General features: G+C 44.1%; 3 protein-coding genes and 1 pseudogene across 4 annotated transcripts in view; 2 read left to right on the top strand and 2 right to left on the bottom strand.

Annotated features, from left to right (window-relative positions):
- Window positions 1-26,578, bottom strand: part of LOC309564361 (uncharacterized protein) — a 1,000,117-nt gene that overhangs the window by 262,314 nt on the left and 711,225 nt on the right. The gene's annotated exons all lie outside the window — the stretch shown is intronic.
- On the top strand, window positions 13,270-15,279 carry LOC309562774 (uncharacterized protein). The gene has a single exon (XM_082267078.1). It carries the CDS (start codon window positions 13,446-13,448, stop codon window positions 14,688-14,690), a length of 1,245 nt encoding a protein of 414 aa, XP_082123204.1. The 5' UTR covers window positions 13,270-13,445; the 3' UTR covers window positions 14,691-15,279.
- Window positions 24,117-25,134, bottom strand: LOC309563371 (uncharacterized protein; the record flags this gene model as incomplete). The annotated part of the gene is made up of 3 exons (XM_082267765.1): window positions 24,117-24,825; window positions 24,902-25,061; window positions 25,116-25,134. 3 exons carry the CDS (start codon window positions 25,132-25,134, stop codon window positions 24,117-24,119), a joined length of 888 nt encoding a protein of 295 aa, XP_082123891.1.
- Window positions 25,333-25,972, top strand: LOC309563370 (annotated as a pseudogene). Its single transcript has one exon. The product of its transcript is annotated as an uncharacterized misc_RNA (transcript).

The following is a 26,578-nucleotide window of genomic DNA, read 5'->3' as shown; positions in this document are numbered from 1 at the left end:
GTGCGTGAGCGCGCATGCGGTGGCGCGCGCTCGCTCCCTAGAGCCTCACAGGCTAGCGACGTACCCCTACGTCACTTTGCCTGTGAGGGGCTGACTTCTGACGTAAATCGTCGTTAGGCAGTCGGCAAGTGGTTAAGGATATCCAAGAGACAAGCCGAGGTCAGGACAGGCAGCAGAAGAACGTCGACGGAGAAACAAAGCCGGGTCGGTACACAGGAGATCAGATACAATAGCCAAGGGATACACAGATGGGAGCTTAGAGAACAGTGAAGTTGCTCAAGCAAGGAGCAGTGCACTGAGCATGTGTATATATATATATATATATATATATATATATATATATATATATATATATTGTAAGGGATTAGCTCGGTGGCGGGTGTGGATGACCCCTTGGGGGGTGCGTTTTCCCAGACAGGTAGCCGACAAGTGCTTGCAAACAAACAGTGTGGTTTATTGAATGGTGTTTTCTTCACCAGGCTGTATGCAGCAAAACATCCAAAATAAAATAAAACAGAAAATAAATCCTTGCCTCTGTGGGCGGCTACCTTCTCACAACTGGAACCTGCCTAAGTGTCTGTCTCCAACCTACCGTCGGGCAGACTTCCTTGTCCTACAGCGGACCTATAGCTTCACAGGGCAACACAGTCCTTTTGTTTCTTTCACACAGAAACACTTCGTCTTCTCACCTTTGAGACGTATTCACCCTTGGTTACCGTCCCGGGCACACATCACTCCGGGGGGTCTTCTCCCAGGCCCACACATCCTGTCGGGAGGCACACGCTGACTGTCCTCCTGCTCCCAGCCCACATGGCTTCAGGATGCAGCTTCTGGAGGCAGCAAACAACAGGAATTTCTCTGAACAAATTATAGAGCCTTAACTCCCTCATTCTGAACAGGTGAAGGCCTTTCAACTTCCTGCTGGCTAGCTCTGTAGCCAACACCCTAAATTAATTAATGGACTTCTCAATCAGGTGGAAATGTATCTTCTTCCTGTGACTACATTCCCAGATTTAGCTGACTTCCTGTCACATACCCCCCCCCTCTTGTTTCAACCCTAGGGTTGGGACACATATTTCCAGGCACGCATGTGTCAGGCACTGCTGACTCACTGATAAGCCTCCTATTATCCTCAAGCTTCCGGATGAAACTGTTTTGTCATCTTCATTGACAGATTTCTCATAAATGCCACACAGTTTGTCTCTCATCTCATATACACATTCTTCAACTGCATTTTTGGCATCATTTTGCTCCTTCTCGTTTCTGTCATCTTCATTGACAGCTTTCTCATAAATGTCAGACAGCTTGTCCCTCATAACCGTCTGTCCAATCCACCATGGAGGACCGTGATCCATAGGCAACTCAATTGGGCTAGTCTTAATGTCTTCAACATTCTTAAGACGCCTCTCTCTGCAATCCATAAATGTTTTCCACAAAACTTTGAGAACCTTTGCTTCACTAAGCTTTGTTCCAAGTAGGGACTCTTGACATCCCTCTGTGACTTGAGTTGCCTCTCCATACATCTGTACACAATCATTGACTTTTTGTTGTAAAAGGGAATGATCTTCCTTCTTGAGCTTTGCTTGCTCTAAGATGCTGTGCAGAGGATTTTCCAATTGAGACAACAGGCTGTCACACATTTCTTCAAAGTGACCCCTGTTCCTTTTCCCAGAGATATCAATATCATTCACCAAACATTTCATATTCATAGGCAGATCTGAAGCATTTGCACTCATCAACTTCTTAAACTTTTCGCCCTCCTGAGCGAGTCGCAGTAAAGGCCTACTATTTGATTTGATATTGAGTTTATATTTCTTGCCAAACTCTTCACAGAAGAAGCCAACCAGAACATCATCAACTTTCCTTCCACCAACATAGGGGTCAAAGGCAACAACACAGTTGAACCCAGCGATCTGGGTGGTATCCATTATAGACCTCCTCTCTGCATCAGTGAAGAAGCATGGAACTGCAACACATTCTTTTACAGGTTTCTTCAATGCACTTTCTGCTGAACTATTTGACCGCTCAAGGTCACCTAGTTCTTTTTCTCTATCTGAATTCCACATGGAATGCATCTCAAGATCACGATCAAACTTCTGCCACCCGTCTTTCACCAGTTCCATTTTGGAAACACTCCCTGAAAGGCACTTATTCATTTGCTTCACGTTTTTACCAACAGCCTTAGTTTTCTCCACTAGGTTTTCAGCCTGAACTGAGAAATCACCACATTTCTTACTCAGCTCCTTTGTTTGCTGAAGTTCTAATGATACATTTTCCAATGCTTGAAGTTTTTGAAGGAACGGTTTATTCCAAAGGGGTGATTCAAGCCACATGTCGTCACATTTCTGAGGCTCACTCAGGACAGACCCCAAAACACTGATCCTTTTAAAAACTGCATCAGGCACACTATCCCCTCTTTGGGACAGATCCTCTGTTGCCTGGAATTCCTCTTCCAGTTCCTGCAACGGAATCTTCATCTCTTCTACTTGCTGTTCTAAGGCTCGCTTAGACTTTTCTAGCTCCTGAACGCTTTTCACAACATCATCCTTGGAGCTGACCAATTCTTCCATTTCTGTACGCAGCTGTTTAACACTTTCTAGTTCAGCCTTACACTCTAGAGCTTCCTCCAAAGAGCGAGCCAAGAACAGGGCTTTGCTCTCGTTATCACGCACCTCCGTTTCTGCACGTGCGCGTTCTTCTGCATATTTTGCAGACACAGTCTTCTCTTCACCAAGCATCTGATCAAACTTCTTTTTCACATCTTCAACACACTGTAATGAACCAACGCTTTCTTCCATGCGTTTTTTCATATCCGCTATCTGAGCTTGCAATGTTGCGACTTGTTCTGATAGGTTTTTCTTTGCTTCCGCCTCCTCTTTTAATTGTTCCAGGAAGCCATTTTTCTCATCTTCCATTTGTTTGAGCTTTGTGCTAAAACTCAGCCTTTGACACCTCTCTTCCTGTAAGAGTTCCTGCGTGTCTTGCAGCTGCGATTCCAAGATAGAAAAATCTTCCGCAATTTCTCTAGATTTTCTGTCTGCTTGAGAAAGCTGATTTGTAACATTGTCCAACTCAACCTGCAGTCGGTTTGCCTTCTCTGACAGCTTAGCACACAATCGGTCACCTTCTGACACCTTGACTTGCGATTCCAGAAGCTGTGCCTCTACTTTTTCCCTCTTATGTTCACAATCTCCTTTTCCCTGCATAAGAGCCTTCACCTCATTGGCTAGCATCTGGGAATAAGAATGTAATTCTGCCACACAGGCTTCTTTCTCCTTTAACTGCTGCTGGAAACGTTGGGCTTCACCTTTCCAACTTTCACAGTCTGCACGTAATTCATCTACCACATTGCTCAAAGTGGTGAGCTCATACACAGTACTCAGTAATTTAGCCTCTCTTTCACTTTTCTCGTTGTCGCTGAGAGACAATGTCGTTTTCAGAGCGACATTCTGTTCCTGCGACTCCTGCAGGTCTATTTTTGTAACTTCCAAACACTGAAGACTTTTTTCCAGCTGATTACGCAACTCCAACATTTCACACATACTTTGCTTCTGCAAAGTCTGAATTTCAATTTCCTTTTCCATGAGGATGGTATCTTTCTCCTTTATAGTGTCTTGACATTTTTGCAACTCGACCAAAAGAAGAGCAGTGGATTCTTCCCACTGTAACACATGAGACTTGAGTAGTTCATTCATTTCCTGCAAGTTTCTATGCTCCATTTTAAGCAATTCCAAGGCTTGTTCCTTTTCTTCCATTTTCCGTTGCAAGGCATCCAACTCAGCCCTGCACACATACTCGGTTTCCTCCAAACCGATGGCCTCCATTGGCTGCTGGCGTCTCTGTTTCCAGCCTGCCATGCTCTCTTGATGAGCCTTTTGTTGAGCTGCAAAGCTCTGCTGAAAATCCGCATTTGCCTGCTGTTGAGCTGCATTTGATATAATCAGATGTTTCAACATCTCCTCCATTTTGAGTTTACTTTTCATCTGAGCACACTGCGTCTCCATAGCGGTTTCATCAGTGTTGCTAGGGACAACAACCTTCCTCTTTAGTAGACTCTCTTTAGGCATGGATGGGGCTGGTTCAGACGGCAACATCCCCTCCATCCATAGAATCCGGTCTCTCATTTCATCTATCTTTGCATTCTTCAGGCGTTTTGAACGCCCCATCTTCAATAACTCCACAAACAAATTTTTCACAGTCCAGCAAAAAATTTTCAGACCACTGTCTCTTTAACACATGTAGTTTTTCTCTCTCTCTTGCAAGATCTCTTTTCCTGCACACACAGTTTGTGCAGTCACTTGCACCAGACACAACAAAGTTCAAATAATTTTGAGACCGCTGTCTCTTTAAAACACTTTTTTTTTTTTTTTTTTTTTTCTGTCAGGATCTTCTCTCCTGCACACATAGATTGTGCAATCTCATGCACCAGACAAAGTTCATCAAACATATGCACTCCATTGCAGGGATCTCTGCTTATGCCCACTGCATACCTCCACCATATGTAAGGGATTAGCTCGGTGGCGGGTGTGGATGACCCCTTGGGGGGTGCGTTTTCCCAGACAGGTAGCCGACAAGTGCTTGCAAACAAACAGTGTGGTTTATTGAATGGTGTTTTCTTCACCAGGCTGTATGCAGCAAAACATCCAAAATAAAATAAAACAGAAAATAAATCCTTGCCTCTGTGGGCGGCTACCTTCTCACAACTGGAACCTGCCTAAGTGTCTGTCTCCAACCTACCGTCGGGCAGACTTCCTTGTCCTACAGCGGACCTATAGCTTCACAGGGCAACACAGTCCTTTTGTTTCTTTCACACAGAAACACTTCGTCTTCTCACCTTTGAGACGTATTCACCCTTGGTTACCGTCCCGGGCACACATCACTCCGGGGGGTCTTCTCCCAGGCCCACACATCCTGTCGGGAGGCACACGCTGACTGTCCTCCTGCTCCCAGCCCACATGGCTTCAGGATGCAGCTTCTGGAGGCAGCAAACAACAGGAATTTCTCTGAACAAATTATAGAGCCTTAACTCCCTCATTCTGAACAGGTGAAGGCCTTTCAACTTCCTGCTGGCTAGCTCTGTAGCCAACACCCTAAATTAATTAATGGACTTCTCAATCAGGTGGAAATGTATCTTCTTCCTGTGACTACATTCCCAGATTTAGCTGACTTCCTGTCACAATATATATATATATATATATATATATATATATATATATATATATATATATAGGGAAGCACACAGGGAGGTGACCCAGGAAGTAATAGACAGGAAAAGGATATAACACACAGTGGAGCAGGCGACGCCCATAGTAGAACAGAGAAGCCAAACACCACATGTGAAAGGAGACAAGATAGAAGCACTGCAGCAAGGAGGTAAGAGTATACAAACAAAACTACAGGCTAACTTGTGACAGACGCGTAGGCATGAACACTAACATAATGACCATTCTGAGACTGGAAAAGTCAGTGTTCACTGGAGACACCACCGTCTCTGCCCATCCTATTAAAATGGATATCTATGTGACAAGGACACTGAAGATCCTCAGGGGAGGGACTTGTGTTGGGAGGTCCCAGTGATCCACGATGGCCACATTCGGATGCTCATATGTGCTCAGAGTGAACATGGCACCCAACTGTTACAGTCAAAGCTCAGGTTAGCCTGGTGGAAGGTTGCTGTTCAAGAGTGGACCTGAGTTTTAGTAGGACGGTTCTACACCAGGGTTCCTGAGCCCCTAGTGGCCAAACCAACCCAACCACGAGCCAGTTTTCTGTGGATTTACCCTTTATTATTCTCTGTTAATAATCAGTCTTAGTAACTGAACAAACCATATTAATCTATGAATAGGAATGATCTAATGACGGGATACAATGCTATCTTCAAAGATCCAATGAAGATAGAAAGTGTTCAGTTGAGACCTGTGTGTGATCTTCTGCTTTAAATATTTCCAAATCTCATTTGTTTATTGCAGCTGTATCTGTGTATAGTCTGTGTGCCAGCTCAGACATACGGCAAAGTGGGAGTACTTTGAAGGACACAAGCACGTCATGATGGAGAAGCGGCCGCCCCTCACATCCCCGGGTAAGAGGAGACTTTCATTTCTTGTATTGAGGATCCACCTAGATACACACATCCTCCGATATATGGCCATAGTATGTCAGGATCCAATAGGGTGTCAGGATATCACAGGTTGTATCTCCATGGAGGAGTGGGAGTATATAGGACGACACAAGAACGTCATGATGGAGAATCGGCCGCCCCTCACATCACCGGGTAAGAGGAGACTTTCATTTCTTGTAAAGGAGAGAAGAGTATTGAGGATCCCCCTAGATACACACATCCTCTGATATAAAGACATAGAAACAATGTATTCAGTCAGTGTGTGTGTTTCCTACAGATGGATCCAGTAACAGAAATCCCCCAGAGAGATGTCCCCGTCCTCTGTATTCCCGGGACTCCACACAGGAACATCAGGAGATCCCTCAGGAGGATCAGGTAGATGGAATAGAGAGTAGGGATGCACCGATCCGACTTTTTTGGTCCCGTTCCCGATCTTTTGCTTTGTGAAATCCCCGATCCCGAATCCAATCCGGAAGTACTGTTTTGTGAGCTTATAACAAAATAATACTTCCGGATCGGTATCGGCAGATACCTTATAACATTATGCATTCAAAATCTAAAATGTCATGGGTTTAGTCTTTAAGAGGTTAAACTTCCCTCCTTCGGCAGACGGAACGAAAAGATACATTGTAATCATTGTGTTTACTTAACTGGAAGAGTTGAAAGGCATTTGCAGGAGGCTCTTTTTTTTTTCTTTGACAGCTGTTCTCTGCTCCCTCACAAGCTACAAAGAGCAAAACCAGATTGGCCCGTGGATCTGTTAATTTTACCGATCCCCGATCCAGCTATTTTCCCCGTATAGGGGCCGATATCCGATCCGAATATCGGATCGGTGCATCCCTAAAGAGTCGTCTTGGATAGTAGTATAGTGATAGAAGAGTCTGTATGGTTTAACATTGTCTCTTTTTTTATTAGAGTAAAATTGTGACCACTGTCAAAGTTGAAGTTAAAGAAGAAGATCTGTATGTAAAGGGCGATGAGCCCAAAGAAGAGGAAGATTCTCCAGAGATCAGCACAGGTGAGTAATAAACAATGAATCCAGAGAAAAGACTCCCAGATTCTCCTTGTTCAATCACTACAACAATCTCTTCTTCTCCCCCCTCTGTCAGTAGACAGTAATGGGGGGACAGTATGTGCCCAGTGGGGGAGTCAGGAGCCATCAGCCTCTATTAGACTCCGGCTCTCCTCCTCACATCATGTCATTGTGTGTTACCAGCCAAGAGATGTGACCAGTCTCCCCCACACACACTCTCTGGGGTCTCTCATAGATCTCAGTACAGGGGGCTTCACTCTCATCTTTATTCACAGACCCCAGAAACACTCAAAGAGACGTCAAAGCTGAGGAGGAGGAAAAGGGACATGTGAGGATTAAACAGGAGGAAGTTCCTATAAAGATTGGCACAGGTAAGATATATATTTACTAAGATGTATGTTCACACAGAAAAGATATACAGATCTTTATTCAGTCTATACAGTCTTCTTCATCTGTGGAACATAAATGGTAGCCACAGCACTGGATACCTTAATCTTTTCTGATACACAGACTCCCTATCTACAATCTAGCAACCACAGAACTGGCCGTTTTTTGTCTTCTGATTGTTTCGCTGCATCTGCTGCTGTAATTCATAATCCCAGTAAATACACAATGCAATGACCTAGGCGTAGGTCTATAGTTCACAAATGGTGACCTTGAAATACTAACAGAAGTCTTAGTAGCTGAAAAAAAATAATGTTTGGGCCTAATGACCTTTAAGCATTAGGTGGACTTTGATGCTAAATGATGGAGTCAGCATCTGATGTGTCAAAACCTTGATACATAAAGTGAACGACAGCAGCGTTTCTTAGTTATGGCACACTTTAAAAGTAGGGAAAATCTTGAGGGACCCCAGGCTAAAATGTTAAAAACGTAAACGTTATTTATCCATGGGAAACCAGAGCCTGGGACGATGCACACAACTGCCTTGATGAAATGAACTTCACATCAGAAACTCCCTCTTTACATCATAGGTCTCCCCATCACATCAGAGGTCTCAACATACTCCATAATATTACAGGTTCCCACCGCATCACACCAGAGTCCCTCCTTAACCTTGGAGGTCCCTTATCAGGTCAGAGGTCTCCCCATCACATCAGAGGTTTCCCCATTCCCCATCATATTACAGTTCCCCTCCCCCCATCACACCGGAGTCCCTCCTGCATATTAGAGGTCCCCCATCAGGTCAGGGGTCTCCCAATCACCTCAGAGGTCTCCCCATCACATCAGAGGTTTCCCCATCATATTACAGTTCCCCTCCCCCCATCACACCACAGTCCCTCCTGCATATTAGAGGTCCCCCATCAGGTCAGGGGTCTCCCAATCACCTCAGAGGTCTCCCCATCACATCACACGTCTCCTCATCACATCAGAGGTCTCTCCATCACACCAGAGGTCTCCCAATCACCTCAGAGGTCTCCCCATCACATCACACGTCTCCTCATCACATCAGAGGTCTCTCCATCACACCAGAGGTCTCTCCATCACATCAGAGGTCTCTCCATCACATCAGAGTTCTCCCCATCACATCAGAGGTCTCCCCATCACATCAGAGGTCTCCCCATCACATCAGAGATCTCTCCATCACATCAGAGATCTCTCCATCACATCAGAGGTCTCCCCATCACAGCAGAGGTCTCTCCATCACATCAGAGGTCTCTCCATCACATCAGAGGTCTCCCCATCACATCAGAGGTCTCCCCATCACATCAGCGGTCTCCCCATCACATCAGAGGTCTCTCCATCACATCAGAGGTCTCTCCATCACACCAGAGGTCTCTCCATCACATCAGAGGTCTCTCCATCACATCAGAGTTCTCCCCATCACATCAGAGGTCTCCCCATCACATCAGAGGTCTCCCCATCACATCAGAGATCTCTCCATCACATCAGAGATCTCTCCATCACATCAGAGGTCTCCCCATCACAGCAGAGGTCTCTCCATCACATCAGAGGTCTCTCCATCACATCAGAGGTCTCCCCATCACATCAGAGGTCTCCCCATCACATCAGCGGTCTCCCCATCACATCAGAGGTCTCTCCATCACATCAGAGGTCTCTCCATCACATCAGAGGTCTCCCCATCACATCAGCGGTCTCCCCATCACATCAGAGGTCTCTCCATCACATCAGAGGTCTCTCCATCACATCAGAGGTCTCCCCATCACATCAGAGGTCTCCCCATCACATCAGAGGTCTCCCCATCACATCAGCGGTCTCCCCATCACATCAGAGGTCTCTCCATCACATCAGAGGTCTCTCCATCACATCAGAGGTCTCCCCATCACATCAGAGGTTTCCCAATTACATCAGAGGTATTCCCATTCCCCATCAAATCACAGGTCCCCCCCCCCATCACATCAGAGTCCCTCCTTCATGTTAGAGGTCCCCCATCAGGTCAAAGGTCTTCCCTTTACAGGTCTCACCATCACATCAGAGGTTTCCCCGTCATATCACAGTTCCTCCATCACATCATAGGTCCCCCCCATCACATCATAGATCCCCCCATTACATCAGATGTCTCTCCATCACATCAGAGGTCTCCCCATCCCATCATAGATCTCCCCATTACACCAGAGGTCTCCCCATCACATCATAGGTCCCCCCATCATATCATAGATCTCCCCATTACATCAGAGGTCTCCCCATCACATCATAGATCTCCCCATTACATCAGATGTCTCTCCATCACATCATAGATCTCCCCATTACATCAGATGTCTCTCCATCACATCATAGATCTCCCCATTACATCAGATGTCTCTCCATCACATCAGAGGTCTCCCAATCACATCAGAGATCTCCCCATCACATCAGAGGTCTCCCCATCACATCAGAGGTCTCCCCATCACATCAGATGTCTCTCCATCACATCAGAGGTCTCCCCATCACATCATAGATCTCCCCATTACATCAGAGGTCTCACCATCACATCAGAGGTCTCCCCATCACATCAGAGATCTCCCCATCACATCAGAGGTCTCCCCATCACATCAGAGATCTCCCCATCACATCAGAGGTCTCCCCATCACATCAGAGGTCTCTCCATCACATCAGAGGTCTCTCCATCACATCAGAGGTCTCTCCATCACATCAGAGGTTTCCCAATTCCCATTCCCCATCAAATCACAGGTCCCCCCCCCCATCACATCAGAGTCCCCCCTTCATGTTAGAGGTCCCCCATCAGGTCAAAGGTCTTCCCTTCACAGGTCTCACCATCACATCAGAGGTTTCCCCGTCATATCACAGTTCCTCCATCACATCAGAGGTTTCCCCGTCATATCACAGTTCCTCCATCACATCATAGGTTCCCCCATTACATCATAGATCTCCCCATTACATCAAAGCCCTCCCCTCATTACATCAGAGTTCCCCCTTCACGTTAGAGGTCCCTCATTTGTTTAAAGGTCTCTCCATCACATCAGAGGTTTCCTCATCATATCACAGGTCTCCCCATCACATCAGAGGTTTTCCCATTCCCTATTACATCACAGGTCCTCTCACCAAATAAGAGGTCTCCCCATCACATCAGGGGTTTCCCCATCACATCACAGATCCCCCCTTCACATCAGAGTCCCTCTTCACGTTAGAGGTCCCCAATCTAGTTAGAGGGCTCTCCATCACATCAGAGGTCTCCCCATCATATTAGAGGTATCCCATCGGGTCAGAGGTCCCTCATCACATCAGAGTCCACTCTATAGCTCCCCAATCACACAGTCCGCCCCTCCAATCACGCAATCCCACCTATCACAGAGCCCCCGTAATAATACAGTTCCCTCTTCACATCAAAGCCCTGCTTTTTGACTTCAGCGCTCTCTTCTTCTCTAGCCACAGTTAGTAAGCGCAGTTTGAATGGAGGGGGGGGGGGGGGGCACAATTGTAGCATCCAGCCTGATGCCTGAAAACGCATCTGAAATAATGATCTCTTTTTTCCTGCACAGATCACAAAGACCACAGAGTGACTGAAAGGGCATTCAGAGCCGAGGATGGAAAAATACTTGTGAAGATTAAAGAGGAGGAAACTCTTCCAAAGAGCAACACAGGTGAGTTACAGCAACTAAATTCAGAAAATATTGTTTTTTTTTGCAACAAACTTTTCTCCCTGGTGTCATCTTCTACCATTGTCCCTCCCTTCTCATATATTGTGTCAGCAAAAGGGTGTGCACTTTTTGTAAGGAATTTTTTTTATTAAAAGGTCCCAAAAAAAAAAGATGAAAAAATAACATTCAAATAAAAAAACCGAACATTCAGGACCTCTTATTTTGGTGTATGACTCACAGTGTTACTAAAATGGAAGCTGAAGTAAATCCAGGGTCCCAAGATCTTATCAATTTGTTTCATATTCCTCCTAAGCACATGCATTTGTTTATAAAGGCATAAATTTGTGTTAATTTTCTGATACAATGAAGCCGGTTACTCTGTAACATTCATTGGAACAATTCTTTATATATGTGGCAGGATACAGCTTGCTATAAGTAAAGCTTCAGACGAAACGCGTTAGCACGTTACTGTTGTATCCTACTGTACTGTAGATGTGATGTAGCCCATGAAGAATTGTTCCAATGAATGCTACTGAGTAGCCAGCTTCATTTTATCAGAGGATTAGTGTACATTTCAAAGGCATTTGGACCAGAGCACCAATTTCCAGTCTCCCAGGTATTTCCAGGTATAGCATGCTTTCTTTGTGGAATATAAATTAATGTTAATCAAGGAAAGCTATTTGACAAGGTAAGGAGGTATGGTGTATTCCAGAATATATTTCTTAGCATAAAAGATTAGGACTCAGAGAATCATGTGTGTGGGCACATGGAGGGGGCAGATCCTCCACTAAGCACACTTATGACGCTTTTCCACTGCATGGAACCGAACGGTTCGGCTCGCTTTTGCGCTTTTCCACTGCATGGTACTGCATGGTACGGTGTAGGAACGGTTCGGTGCGGTATGGCGGCGCTTTTCCACTACATGGAACTGAACGGTACGGCTCGCTTAAACAGTGCCACCTCGGTTGTGGTTCCAAGAGGGCCGTACCGATACCATATCCCACAATCCTTTGCATGCAGCATTGACTGTTTGTCACTACTAGCCACTGATTGGTCAGAGAATCGTTGTTATCCCACCCAATGACTACTTTAGTGGAAAAGCAAACCGTATCGAACCGTTCCAACACCGTACCATGCATTGGAAAACCAAACCGAGCCAAGCAGGGCCGAGTGGGGCCGAGCCGGTGCTTGCAGTGGAAAAGTGCCAATATTGTGGGGTTATATCGGTTGACAGTAACCTCAGAACTAGGGTGAGCATGTTTAGGGAGCTACAACACACTAAACTGCTGTAATTCCTTCTAAGATTCTAAGACCCTAACCATTTTAACACCACAGTTTAGCCGACATACAGCTACAGTGTGGCTCTTTAGTTTTGGGAGGGCATCCCTGGATATCCTCCCGAGACCCCTGGGGCGCGCATTGAGAAGTGTCTATGATCACTATGTTCCTTGGACACAGCGGATCACAGATGGAGGAAAAGGGCCAATAACAGTGGCCCTTTACCATGTGACCAGTCACAGCTGGTCACATGTAAACAGAGACATGTGTAAGGAAAGGAGAGTTGATCTATCAGGGCACAGTAAGTACAGAATTTTCACTGATAATCAGTGTCCTGATGATCAGTGCAGCCTATCAGTTACGCCTCGTCAGTGCCTCCTCATCAGTCCCGCATCAGAGCCTCCTCATCAGTGCCACATCATCGGTCCTTATCAGTGCAGCCTTCTCAGTGCCAATCAGCGCAGCCTCATCAGTGCAGCCTCATCAGTGCCCATCAGTGCAGCCTCATCAGTGCACATCAGCGAAGAAGAAAAATGACTTATTTTCATTTTTTTTTCAAATTCGTACATCTTTTTTCATTTATTTAGCAAAAAAATAAAAACCCAGTGGTGATTATATACCACCAAAAGAAAGCTCTATCTGTCTCAAAAAAATGTACAAATTGAATTTGTCTACAGTGTTGCATGACTGAGTAATTATCATTCAAAGTGAAATCTGAAATTTGTCTTAGGCAGGGAGGGGATGAAAGTGTCCAGTATTGAAGTGGTTAAAATAAGTGGACTTCCTATCTTTTCCAGATGGACCCAACACAAAGTGCAGTTTGGAAGAACCAGACAATACTACAGAAAGATCTTTAGAGGAAAACCTCACTACTCCCATTCTCCATCCAGTCCATCAAAGTGCAAGTCCATCAACTGATCCCTCTACACATGGTGGGAGTTTTCCTGAGTTTTCCCATCCCACTCTTAGCTGTGAAATGTTCCAATGTTCAGAGTGTGGGAAGTATTTTAACCAGAGAGCAAAACTCATCACGCATCAGAGAAGTCACACTGGAGAGAGGCCATTTTCCTGCTCTGAATGTGGGAAAGCTTTCACCCAAAGGGGGAACCTGCTCACACATCGAAAAATCCACAAAGGAGAGAAGCCGTACTCCTGTTCAGAATGTGGGAAATGTTTCCTCTTGAAGGGTGGTCTCATTAAGCACGCAAGGTTTCACACCGGGTTGAGGCCATTTTCCTGTTCTCAGTGTGGAAAAAGCTTTCCAGATAAAGGCTGCTTAGACCGACATGAGATAATTCACACAGGGCAGAAGCCCTACTCTTGTTCGGTCTGCGGGAAATACTTTTCTTCCAAATCCTACGTCAGCAAGCATGAAAGGAACCACAAGCGGGAGCAACCATATTCCTGTTCTGAATGTGGAAAAGGCTTTCCAGATGCAGCCCGACTGGAGCGACACTTAGTGGTGCACACAGGGGGGAAGCCTTATACGTGTTCTGAATGTGGAAAAAGCTTTTCGCAAAAGTCCAACTTGAATGAGCATGAAAAGACACACACGGGAGAGAAACCATTCTCTTGTTCCATGTGTGGGAAACGCTTTGCCTATAAGTCAAACCTGACAACGCACGAGAGGGCACACGCAGGGGAGAAACCGCATTCATGCCCTGTGTGTGGGAAGAACTTTGCGCAGAAATACATCCTGGCAATGCACAAAAGGACCCACACAAAGGAGAAGCCATTTTCCTGCAGTGAGTGTGGGAAACCCTTTGCCCACAAGTACACCCTGGCTATGCATGAGAAGGCTCACTCAGGGGAGATGCCGTATTCGTGTTCTGTCTGTGGGAAGAGCTTTGCACAAAAGTATGTTCTTGATGACCATGAGAGGACTCACACTGGGGAGAAGCCATACTCCTGCAGCATATGTGGGAAGTGCTTTGCACACAAGTCCAATCTTATTACACATAGGAGAACTCACACTGGGGAGAAGCCCTATGCATGCTCCATATGTGGGAAATGCTTTTCACAGAAACCCCATATGATTACACATGAGAGGTCCCACACAGGTGAGAAACCTTTTTCCTGTTTGGAATGTGGAGTGTGTTTCACGAGGAAATCGAAACTTGTCACTCATCAGCGTTCACACACAGGGAACCCCTCTGAAGTCCAGTTGCAGCACCTAAAAATTCAAATGAAAGAGGAACTTTCTGACACAGTGGATGGATAAAGTTGGTGCACTTGCCAAAACAGCAAGGACTGCATTACAGAGCAGATAGAAAATGTGGTCCATCCCTGTTTGGCTTAGGTTGTGAGCAAGTCTATACACCTACGACAAGCCAAGGTATTGACTACGTCAAATGAAAATAATTTAGAATTTGCCAGCAAAGCCCTCAATGTTCTGCCACCTTGTACATCTCAAACATAGTCTTCAGATACGTACCAAAGAAGCGACTTCATCACCCCCATGATTTGCTGCTCTAGTTTCCTCCATCTCTCACTTTTGTCAGGTTTTCCCTTGTGCTCCCCCCTTCCTCAGATCTCTCTTCCTCTTGTTGTACCAATTCCCAAGGCCTGATTTCAGAGAGCTTTATAACCCCCAACTAATGTCACACTAGCAGCTTGTTGGCTCCACAAGGGTTTACATCGCTAGTAAAGGCCTAACCTATGTTTTACTGTGCCAAAATATATGTAGAAGAAGCCAAAAGAGCTTCAATAAATAACATTTTACCAGGAAGAGGTGATACTTTAGCCCAAAGGACCTATTCCAGCAATCATGATGATACATTTTTGTTTCTATCCCTTAAAAATAGTCTACTTTATCCCCTGATTTACATTACTGTATTTTCCTGCGTATAAAACTGGGCGTATAAGACGACCCCCCTAATTTTCAAGCTAAAACATAGGTTTTGGGCTATACTCGCCGTATAAGACTACCTACCTTCCGAAGCAAGGCAACACCATTGAAAAACATCAGATTTCTCATAGATCTAAAGGTACCCCAAGTACTGTAATACATGTAATCTCTCATAATATCTCCAAGGTACCCTAAGTATAAGTATTAATGGTAGATGTAATCTCAAGACACTGGCTGTGCAGGAATCCTGTACCGGTATACCATATGTACCGTAGCTTTGGCTACATACAATATACCGCGCTGAGCCAATCACGGAGAGCGATGTATTTGATTATTTAATGCAAAACCTGCTCGGATTGGCAGAGTCAGAGAGGCGGGCTGATGTTACTCCGCCAATCCGAGCAGGCTTTGCATTCAATACTACGGTTCATACAGTATTCCGGTACAGGATTGCCACACAGCCAGCGTCTTGAGAGATTACCTCTACCAGTAATACTTATAGTTAGGTTACCTTGGAGATATTATACTCGGCGTATAAGACGACTCCCTATTTTTGGAGGATTTTTTGGAGGTTCAAAAGTAGTCTTTTACGCCAGAAAATACAGTAATTATTCCCATTATTATTTTCACTCTTTACACTGGTCTCTGGGTCAGCTGATAGCCTCCCATGGTTTCCAATATGCTGATGAGACCCAAATCTATCTCTCTACCCCTCAGTTCACTCCATCAGTCTCCTCATGCATCACTAAATTTACTAACAGACATGTCAGTCTGGATTTCACACCACGTTCCTCAAACTTAATCTATAAAAAATCAACCTCATGATATTTTCTCCCCCACTTGCCTCTTCCTTTGACTTCCCTGTCAAGATCGATGGCACAACTATCAACCCATCTATTCATGCCAAGGTGCTAGGTGTAATCCTGGACTCTGAACTATCCTTTCGGCTCCACATCCAGTCATCCAAATCTTGCCGTCTCAACCTCCGCAACATTCCCAAAATACACCCCTTCCTAACCAATAATACCACTCCCTAGCCATCTCTTGCCTTGACTACTGCAACTCCCTTCTCTTTGGCTTACCTTTACATAGACTATCCCCTCTTCGGTCCATAATGAAAGCTACCGCCAGGCTCATCCACCTTACCAACCATTCAGTGTCTGCTACTCTTCTCTGCCAATCCCTCCATTGGCTTCTGCTCACCCAGCGAATTAAATTCAAAATACTAACAACAACTTACAAAGTCATCCAGCTACATCACTAGCCTGATCTCAAAATACCAACCAAATTGTCCTCTTTGTTCCTCTCAAGAACTCCTGCTCCCATGCTCGCCTCCAGGACTTTTCCCAAGCCTCTCCCATCCTAAGAAACTCTCTACCTCAATCTGTCCGACTATCTCCTACTCTGCTTTTAGGCGATCTCTGAAAACCCTTCTCTTCAGAGAAGCCTATCCTACCCACACCTAACAACTGTACTTTTATTTTCTCCATCAGCTCATCCCCCACAGTTATTACCTTTTGTATTACTTGACCCTCCCTCTTAGATTGTAAGCTCTAACAAGCAGGGCCCTCTGATTCCTCCTGTATTGAATTGTATTGTAACTGTACTGTCTGCCTTCATGTTGTATAGTGCTGCACAAACTGTGCTATATAAATCTGTTATAATAGTAGTAATACACGAATATTAATGCCAAAATGCCCTCAACTCCTTTTTTTAATCCCTATATCCTTTCATTGAAAGCATTTTTAGGCAGGGTCATCATCCATGTCCCACATTATGTCACTATGAGATTTCAGAGAGTTTATGAAAATGTTGGAGCTCCATACAGTAGAGCCATAATTATAATAAATAACATATGTATCCCTTGATAGAACTGAAAAGTAAAGGCTGGTGCAGTTCCATTCTATTCTTCAAGCCAGCCCATTACCAGGAGTTCCTTGCCTACCCACTGGTAGAGAGTTTAAAAGTCTCAGTCTTGCTTGCTCATAACTAGCCTTCCAGGAATCCTCCCGGACAGCCCCAAGGTAATTGCCTTGTCGGTCTTAAGATTTTTGTTGCACTCTGTAATGTTTAACCACTTAAGCCCCGGAGGATTTGGCTGCTCAAAGACCAGGCCCTATTTTGCGATTCGGCACTGCGGGACTTTAACGGACAATTGCGCGGTCGTGCGCCGCTGTACCCAAATGAAATTGATGTCCTTTTTTTCCTACAAATAGAGCTTTCTTTTGGTGGTATTTGATCACCGGAGCGATTTTTATTTTTTGCGCTATAAACAAAAAAAGAGCGACGATTTTGAAAAAATAATATTTTTCACATTTTTTCAATTCTCAAAAAAAAAAAATGTAAAAATCGAAATTTTTTAACATTTTAGGTCAATTTGTTTTCTGCTACATATTTTTGGTAAAAAAAAATCGCAATAAGCGTATTTTGATTGGTTTGCGCAAAAGTTATTGCGTTTACTAACTACGGGAAAGATTTCTGTCATTTTTATTGTTTTTTTTCTTAACTAGTAATGGCGGCGATCTGCATTTTTTTTGCGGGACTGCGACATTGCGGCGGACAGATCGGACCCCTAACTGACATTTTTGACACTTTTTCGAGTACCAGTGACATTACTACAGTAATCAGTGCTATAAATATGCACTGTTTCTGTAAAAATGACACTGGCAGGGAAGGGGTTAACTTTATTGGTGATCAGTGGCTTAAATGTATCCCTAGGGGCGTGAATATAACTGTGGGGGGGCGTGGCTTGTGATGTAATCACAGAGACATACGATCCTACATAGCAGGATCGTATAGTCTCTGCACTTCACGGAGAATGACAGACGGCTGTGTTTACATCAGCCTCCTGCCTTTCTCCCTCTCCTGTGGGAGATTACGAGTGACCGGCGGAGATCGGAGCCGCCGGTCACACGCGTGGGCATCTTTGTGAACAAGTGGGGGCGGGAGTGTGCCTCTGGCAGCGCGCGCTCGCCCCCTACAGGCTTCAGGGCGAGCCACGTAGTACTACGTCGGTTTGCCCAGGAGTGGCTGACTGCCGCAGTAAATGTACTTGCGGAGGTCGGCAAGTGGTTAAAGCGGAAGTAAATCCTCCTATCGTTTTCAGCCAAGGAAGCTGCCATCTTGGCCTCTGTTTGGTCTTCAGCTGTCATGGTGCTGCACATGGGATCAGTTACCACACCAGTCATTTGATGGTTTGACAGTTTGGTTGAGAGCACAACCAATGTGACAGTTACATTTCCGACACGTGCAAGGAATGTAATTTATTTTTTGAAACTATTAAATCGATGGGTTTAGTTCCGCTTTAAGAGGCAATATTGGTTTTACAACTCCCCCTCAAAAAATGTCATATATTGCAGCCCTCAGATGTGGTGAATACATTAGCTTCAATTTTTTGTTTTCCACCTGGGTTATCCTGCGCGTAACACACCCCCTGTCCTAGGGTGACAACGTCTACTCACTGTACTGTATTTATAGGGGAGCAGTGATTCCAGGTACTGCTTCTTATTGATTTGGACTACAAATACCTGCCCCTCTCCTTACCTCCATTACGCAGATGGAAGGTGTTTCAAAGTTCACAGATGATAGCTGAGAAAGTTGAGAACATTGTTTTAGACTTTACTTGGATGCATAGAAAGTTACATGGACACTGGATTTTCTTAACGATCAACAGGTACCTTTTGGTACTAGCAGAAAATGTGCTCAGCCTGAAAAAAGAAAAAGAATACAGCCACCGCATCTAAAGACTCGTCAGCTGCAATAAATTTGGAGGGGTTGGATATACTTTAAAACTTTCTACTTTCAGTTAAATTACATAGGGTAGAGACAGTACATTTGACCTTGGGCTGTCATGGAGGATAAAAACCAGTCACCAAAGGAATTACCGAATCTCAAAAAAAGGTGATGACATCTGACTGGTAACAAACATGCTACGTCTAGCTACGATTGATGGTCCGGTTCTTAGATATGAAGTTTGAAAATGTGAAAGAATCACGCACTAGGTACATTTAGAATGTGATTTTTTTGCTCATATAAGATATGCAGCTCTTATAAATCTCAAAATAAAGTCCTTTGGTGGCAAGGCTTCTCTGAATGGGAAGCAGAGGGGAGAGGCGGGCATAGTTTCTCTGTGTGCCTCTCTCTATTCTCTCACAGCCCTGGCAGAGCCATACACCTGTCAGAAATAAATACGTTTGGGAGATGTCATGCACCTCCTTGGACTTAACTCATAGTGTGCCTTCACTTTTTAAAAAGAAGCTGAATTCCTGGAATTCAGCTTTAAAGTGTTACTAAACCCACAACAGTAAAATCAGTCTGTATACTGTATGTAGTAAAGCATGCTTGTTATACTCACTGTGGAACTTAAGGGGGTTAATTTTCTGCATTGTGTAAAAAGGCAGTTTGATTCTGTCTTCTCTGATCCTCCCCTACTTTCACTGACTCCAGAACATGTCCAGATAAGACAGAGCCTTTGGAGTCAGGCTGCACATGCTCAGTTTGGTGACTATTGCTAGAGAGTTTTTTTTTTTTGGGGGGGGGGGGAGTGCATGTGACCAGCACAGGGCCAACCAGCACTGTCCAGACAGAGGGTCAGGGGTCCTGCATCCTGATAGGACAGCTCAGTGCAGTATGAAAACTCCTCCTACAAACTTTAACCAGACACTGATAGTCACAAGACTGCTATATACTGCTGATGAGAAAAGGTATTTAGCAGTTTATATTTACTAAACTAACTGTATTTCCATATTCAGTGTACTGTGAGAGACCAGATATCGTGAATGCAGGCTCCTGAGTTTAGTAACACTTTAAGATATGTTGTAAATAGTTTAGAGGCAGGGTTTAAGTCATATCATAAATGTTGTAGCAAACAGTGGAATCTACTTTCAATATCCAGTTTTGCTCATAGTTCACCATGTCTATAGTGGAAAAGTAAATGGGGGTACAACATGTGATGTGGGGGTGACCCTAAAAGGAAGATAAGTGCTGTGTTTTCTGTATAGTTTTTGAATTTTTGTAGGAATCAACATTTCCTGGCTGAGCTAAAATCTATGTACAATTCAAACCTCTACTAAACATAGAAGGCCTATATACCATTATTTTCCCCCCAACTATCCCTGATATCAAGGAACTCTCCCTGATTTGGAACAAAGTCCCTGTGTTCCTCTTTCCTCCTCATATGTCCCTCATTTTGGTCTGATCGATATAGTAGCATAAAAAAATTATTTTATTTAGGGTACTTATATAGCGCCGTCAATTTACTACGCCCTTTACATATAAATTGTACATTCACATCAGTCCCTACCCTCAAGGAGCTTACAATCTAAGGTCCCTAACTCACCTCCATACATACACATACACATACTAGGGCCAATTTAGACAGGAGCCAATTAACCTACCAGCATGTCTTTGGAGTGTGGGAGGAAACCGGAGTACCCAGAGGAAATCCACGCAGGCACAGGGAGAACATTCACGCTCCAGGCATGTAGTGTCATGGTTGGGATTTGAACCAGCAACCCTTTTGATGTTAGGCAAAACTGCTAACTACTGCACCACTGTGCCACACCTATTTATCTTTCAAAAAGTGTTTCCCAGTGCTAAACCTTGCGTCCAATTTCTAAATTGCTGTATTTGTAAATTTCAAAAGCCAATATAAAGGAATAGTAGTGATAAAAAAAAGCACTTTGTATAATTCTCCTTTAAGGGGGCGTGGCAGGAGGTGTGTCCAATGCCTACATACTTTTGCGAATAGGTGTCCCTCATTCCCATCTCAAAAAGTTGGGAGGTATGTTTTAACAAATGGGCAGAGGATCCATGAGTTACATTATTCTTCTTAGGAAGGTGTATTTCAAGGGTAGGTCATGATTGGTCTTGTTCAAAAGGCACATTCACACACCTTCTCAGCCAACACCTTGTATTATGATAGACCCCACATCCTTTTTGAGATCCAGAGATCATCTCCCTTTTAGATTATGGATATTTAAACTCAGTTTTTGGAAATCTTGGAAGCATTTTAACTCTGTAGAGCAGGGGTCTTCAAACCTTGGCCCTCCAATTGTTGAGGAACTACATTTCCCATCATGCTTAGTAATGTCTGTGAATGTCAGAGTTTTACAATACCTCATGGGATGTGAGGTTCCGCAACAGCTGGAGGGCTGTAGTTTGAAGATCCCTGCTGGATATTGACATAGACAGACCATACAGGGTCAACTATAATATCCTAGACAGCAAATGCCTCTGGGCGGTGTGCTGTCAGGGCTGGCCTCACCCTCTAGTGCACAGGTGTCAAACACAAGGCCCGCGGGCCGAATCCGGCCCTCCAGGCCATTTTATGTGGCCCTCGCACCTCTCCTGTAGCTGCAGGAGAGCTCCAGTCCTCCTCCAGACCTTAAACATTCTGCTTTCCTGCAATGCCTCCAGCTTCTTCCCAGCAGCACCACAAGCTAAGGGAGGTGCACTGTGATGTAAGTCAGGGTGGGAGACTCAACTTTTGATGGTGGAGAGGCTCTTGAGGTCTTATGTAAGGGTAGGGGATGCTTTTGACATCTAGTCTTACAGATACAACCGGCCCTTTTGAGGGCAATCATAATACTGATGTGGCCCGAGATTAAATTGAGTTTGACACCCCTGCTCTAGTGTGTGGACCCCCATGTAGGTCTTTCTTGGTGTGAGGGTTCAAACTCCCCCCTTGGTATGCTCTGGATAACCACAGCCATAAATGTCTTGTCACCCTGTTTTGGCCCCTGAGGAAGTGGACTCTGTCCAGGAAACGCGTTGAGTCCTCTACTTTCAATATCCAGTTTTGCTCATAGTTCACCATGTCTATAGTGGAAAAGTAAATGGGGGTACAACATGGGATGTGGGTGACCCTAAAAGGAAGAAAAGTGCTGTGTTTTCTGTATATTTTTTGAATTTTTGTACTTTTAAAGGATGTTAACAATAATATAAATATTATTGGACCTAAAAGAGAAGTACAGCCAAAGCTCATTTGGCTGTACTTCTCCTGTGGAACACAGGAGTGCGGTTTGTTTTGCATTCCTGTGACCTGTTCCTCCCATCACATATTGGTAGCAGTGGTTAGGATCAGACACAGCACTTGTCACCCCCCCCCCCCCACCTGCTAATACTTTTACCGTCCTATCCAGCTGCTCCATTGGAGCTTTCGCTAAAAACTCAGTCCTTCTGGGTATAGAAGAGCATGTAACTAACTCCCAGGCTGCAATGCTCAGCCTTGAGCAGCCAATCTTAAAAATTATGGTGCGCTGTTACTAAACAATTATGACCAATTGTGATAAATTATTATCAAAATCGAAAATAATCAGCGGAATCAAAAAGTGCAAATAAAATAAACTTATGCATATATCAGACTAAACTAAATGTGAACCACAAGGTGCATAAATCAAATATATACACATAAACTACAATAATATAAACTCATGCATAGATAAGGGTCTCAGTGCATAATATTAAAAAAAATATATACTAAGTCCTCAACTTTGTGACAGTGGAAAAAGTGCATAAATATTGAGTGTTCCGCTCCATGTTCACCAGTGCTCTGAGATGGTGCTCCTTCAACCAGATAAATTGGCCTCTTACCAAACACAATGGATCCCTATTACAGAGATCAAAGCTGCGTAGGAGGGAGTGACCCACAGATGCAGGTAATTCAAAAGGCGAATCTCCAAAATTTTGCAGGGATAGGCTCCTTATATTCAGAGATCATATACGAAACAGGGAGAAGCCTCATACTGTAAATCAGCCAAAAAATGTATTAAAAGCAATATAAGTTACACTTACATCGAGGTTAAAAGATTAAAGCACAAATCATCGTTTCTAGCAGCAGTGTCACCCATCTTACTAGTCCTGCTGACGTCACGCCTACTCTCCGGCCCGACGCGTTTCCACACAACTGTCGTCTACTGGGGTTGGAGGAACCTCTCAGTTTCATATATGATCTCTGGATATACGGAGTTTTTATGCGCATTTTGCGCGTTTTTTTAGCAATAGCAAAAATCATCATCTATTTCATCATTTGTTGCTATGTTTTTATATTTTTTCAACTGCTTCCTGGGTGAATTTTCTTCTTCCTGTTTCTGTTCTCCCTGTGTTGTTTGGTGTATTCTGCTCTGCAAAGATGAGTGATGATGAGATGGCGTGTTTTGTGGCAGCAGCCACTGTTACGTCATATTTCTGCGTGAAAAGGGGAGGAAGAAGAGGGCACGCAGATACTGGATTCACCCCGTAATTGCCGATCGAGAACAGAGAGAACCAATTTTGGGTCATGTACAGTGACCTACGTTGTCATGATGAAGGATGTCCATAAAAAGGTTAGTCCAACTTCTTTTGAATCAAGATAGTTGTCTTTGTTACTTTCTTATCATGTCCACTAAATCCAACATTTTTTTCATCACAGTTTTGATGAGTTACTGGGTTTACTCAGTAGTCGCTTGCAGCGAATGGACACATATTTCCAAAATAGTATACCTCCTGTGGAACGACTAATCCTCACACTGAGGTAATTATTATTTTTTATTTTGTTAGAACTGGTACATGAATAATATGCTTATATTTATATACAGTGTGCATAAAAAAAAATACCAAATACACGTGTTTAAAATAATATAAAACTTTAATTGTAAAAAATTGTAAACATTAGCATTGTAAACATATTTTTAACATACTGTATGGCCAGAAGATCACAATCCACAAGATAAGACCACCTCCAGAACTGCAAAGTGACCAAAAAAAGGGGCCAAAAAACCTGAAATAGAGCTAACATAGCTCCTAAAAAAATAAAATAAATTAGAGGTGATGGTAGGTTTGTGATGAGTTGACTGGCTCATTAGGTGACATCACCATATTCATGGCATGGCCATAATGTGACCAGGTGGAGGAAGAGGGATTTCGAGGAACATTCTGCCAATTAGAAGATAGTGGTGTTGGCAGAGGAAGGGGGGGTTGGACAGGATGTATTGTTGGCACATGATGTGGGGGGGCAGAATGGTGTGTTGGCAGATGATTGGGGATTAAAGAATGTGGTGTTGGTAGAGGGGGCGGGGGGAGACTTGCATAGGGGCCATAAGGTGGTGGAGGTTCTGAGGACCGATATGTTGTGGTTGGCGGAATAAAAGTGGAAATATATCGAATGGTACCTGCCAACATGTGTGCTTGGAGTTCTGATGGTACCTTCTCCATCAGACCTTCAAGACACCTTGCAGAAAAGTGCACATGGGACCTGTTGGCATTCATCCTTTCCGACATACTGGCCATAATGTCCAACATACGGTTAAAATCAGGGTCAGGGGTCCTCCTTGTTGCACGTATGTTTGCCCTTGCAGGTACATGAGGACAAATAGGTGGTGTGGAGTCCTCGTCTACCAAAGGTGTCACAGAGGTGGAGTGTGCTGGAGTTGACATTTGGTTCTCCATAGGCTCCTGGCCTGCTTGCTGACTGCTTGCATCTTGATCCAAATCCTCATTTTCAGTAGGATCCTCCCAGCAGCTTTCTGTACTGAACATAGAAAGTATTTGTTCGAACTTGCTCTTTTAATTTTTTTTAAATGCCATACGTACAGATGATAGCTTACCTCCTCAAAGCCACAAATGGCAGAAGGAACTCCATTTCTTTGGCATGGACATAATCTGCGGGAGCACACGCCGCAGATCCACTCCTAAACTCCCTTAACAGACGTTGATGTCTAGTGTAGGCATCCCGTAGACTCTTCCACTTCCCTTTCAGAAGCCTAACTGTTAAAAAAAACAAACAAAAAAAATAATATATATTTATTTCTTTGTAGATACCTAGCAACCGGACAATCATTAGCTAGTCTACACTATGCCTTTCAGGTTGGAAAATCTACGGCCAGTTACATAGTCCGTGACGCCTGATCTGCTATTTGAGATGTGTTGAAGGATATTGTCTTTTAAAAACCTACAACAGAAGAATGGTCACAGATCGTGGAAGTTTTCTGGCAACGCTGCAACTTCTCCAATTGCATTGTTAGGATCACAAAAGCCCATGGGCAGTGGAAGCCAGTATTTTAACTATAAGAAATACTTCTCATTTGTGTTAATGGCAGTGGCTGATGCTACTTATTGCTTTCAGGATTTAGACATTGGGTCGTATGGCAGCAGCTCTGACTCAAGTGTTTTTGGCCATTTCTCCTTTGGGCACATGCTGCGTAGCACTACTCTGGACCATAAAGAAAACAGCCTACTCCCGGGCACAAATGGGCCTCTTCTACCCAGTGTTTTTGTGGGGGATGAGGCCTTTGCTCTGGGGGAGCATCTTCTACGGCCCTATTCAGGGCACAATCTTCATGTACAGAAAAGAGTATTCAACTATCGAATAAAAAGAGCAAGTTGAGTTGTTGAATGTTCGTTTGGAATTTTGGCAAACAAATGGCGGTTCCTACACACTCCAATTGTGTTGAACATGCAAAATGCAGTCTGTGATGTTAAAGCTGCATATGCCTTGCATAACTTTGTAAGGCAGCGGGATAGATTCCAGTTTGAAGACTTTAGGACACAATATGGAAAGAGCTCATTGGACTGGTGTTCGTGGAAGCAGACAAGGTACACATGTCAGGGATCAATTTGCATCCTACTTTATGTCTGCAACAGGACAGGTCCCATGGCAGCTTGAAGCAATTGAATAATTGTACATTTTGAGAAACATGTAAAGATTTACCATGTATCTGTTGGTTAATAAAAATATCTTCTAAACTGTACTGAATAATATAAAAATGCTTTATTGATATGTATCGTATTTATTTAAATATATGTATATTTTTGTTTACATCATTCTCTTTGACACTACCCGCACTTCTCCACCTCCCCTTCCCCACTCTTTTTTCTTTGTTGTACCTGTTTTTGACCGGTACCCTTCCCCACTTCCGGCAGACGGTGCCGCGGCGCATTTACTCTGAAGTTTGGCCCCAGTATTTGTAGCTGCTGACTGTTAATTTTTGGAGGGGGAGGCTGGAACACCGCTTTAAAAACTAACAGGGGTTCTAGTCCCTCTCCACTCTCTCCAAAACTTAAAAAAAAATGTTTTGTCTTTAGTTATACTTTAACCACTTGCCGACCGCCCCACGTAGATTTACTGCGGAAGGGCGGCTCGGCTGGGCATAATCATGTACATCTATGTCAGGGGTGTCAAACTCAATTTCATTGTGGGCCACATCAGCATTATGGTTGCCCTCAAAGGGTCGGATATATCTGTATTAGAAGTCCAGAGCACCCCTTGCGCCCTTACAGCCTTA

This window comes from Pelophylax lessonae (genome assembly GCF_965119305.1).
Source record: "Pelophylax lessonae genome assembly, chromosome: 9".
In the NCBI taxonomy this organism is placed as follows: Eukaryota; Metazoa; Chordata; class Amphibia; order Anura; family Ranidae; genus Pelophylax; species Pelophylax lessonae.
This window is presented reverse-complemented; position numbering and strand designations above follow the sequence as displayed.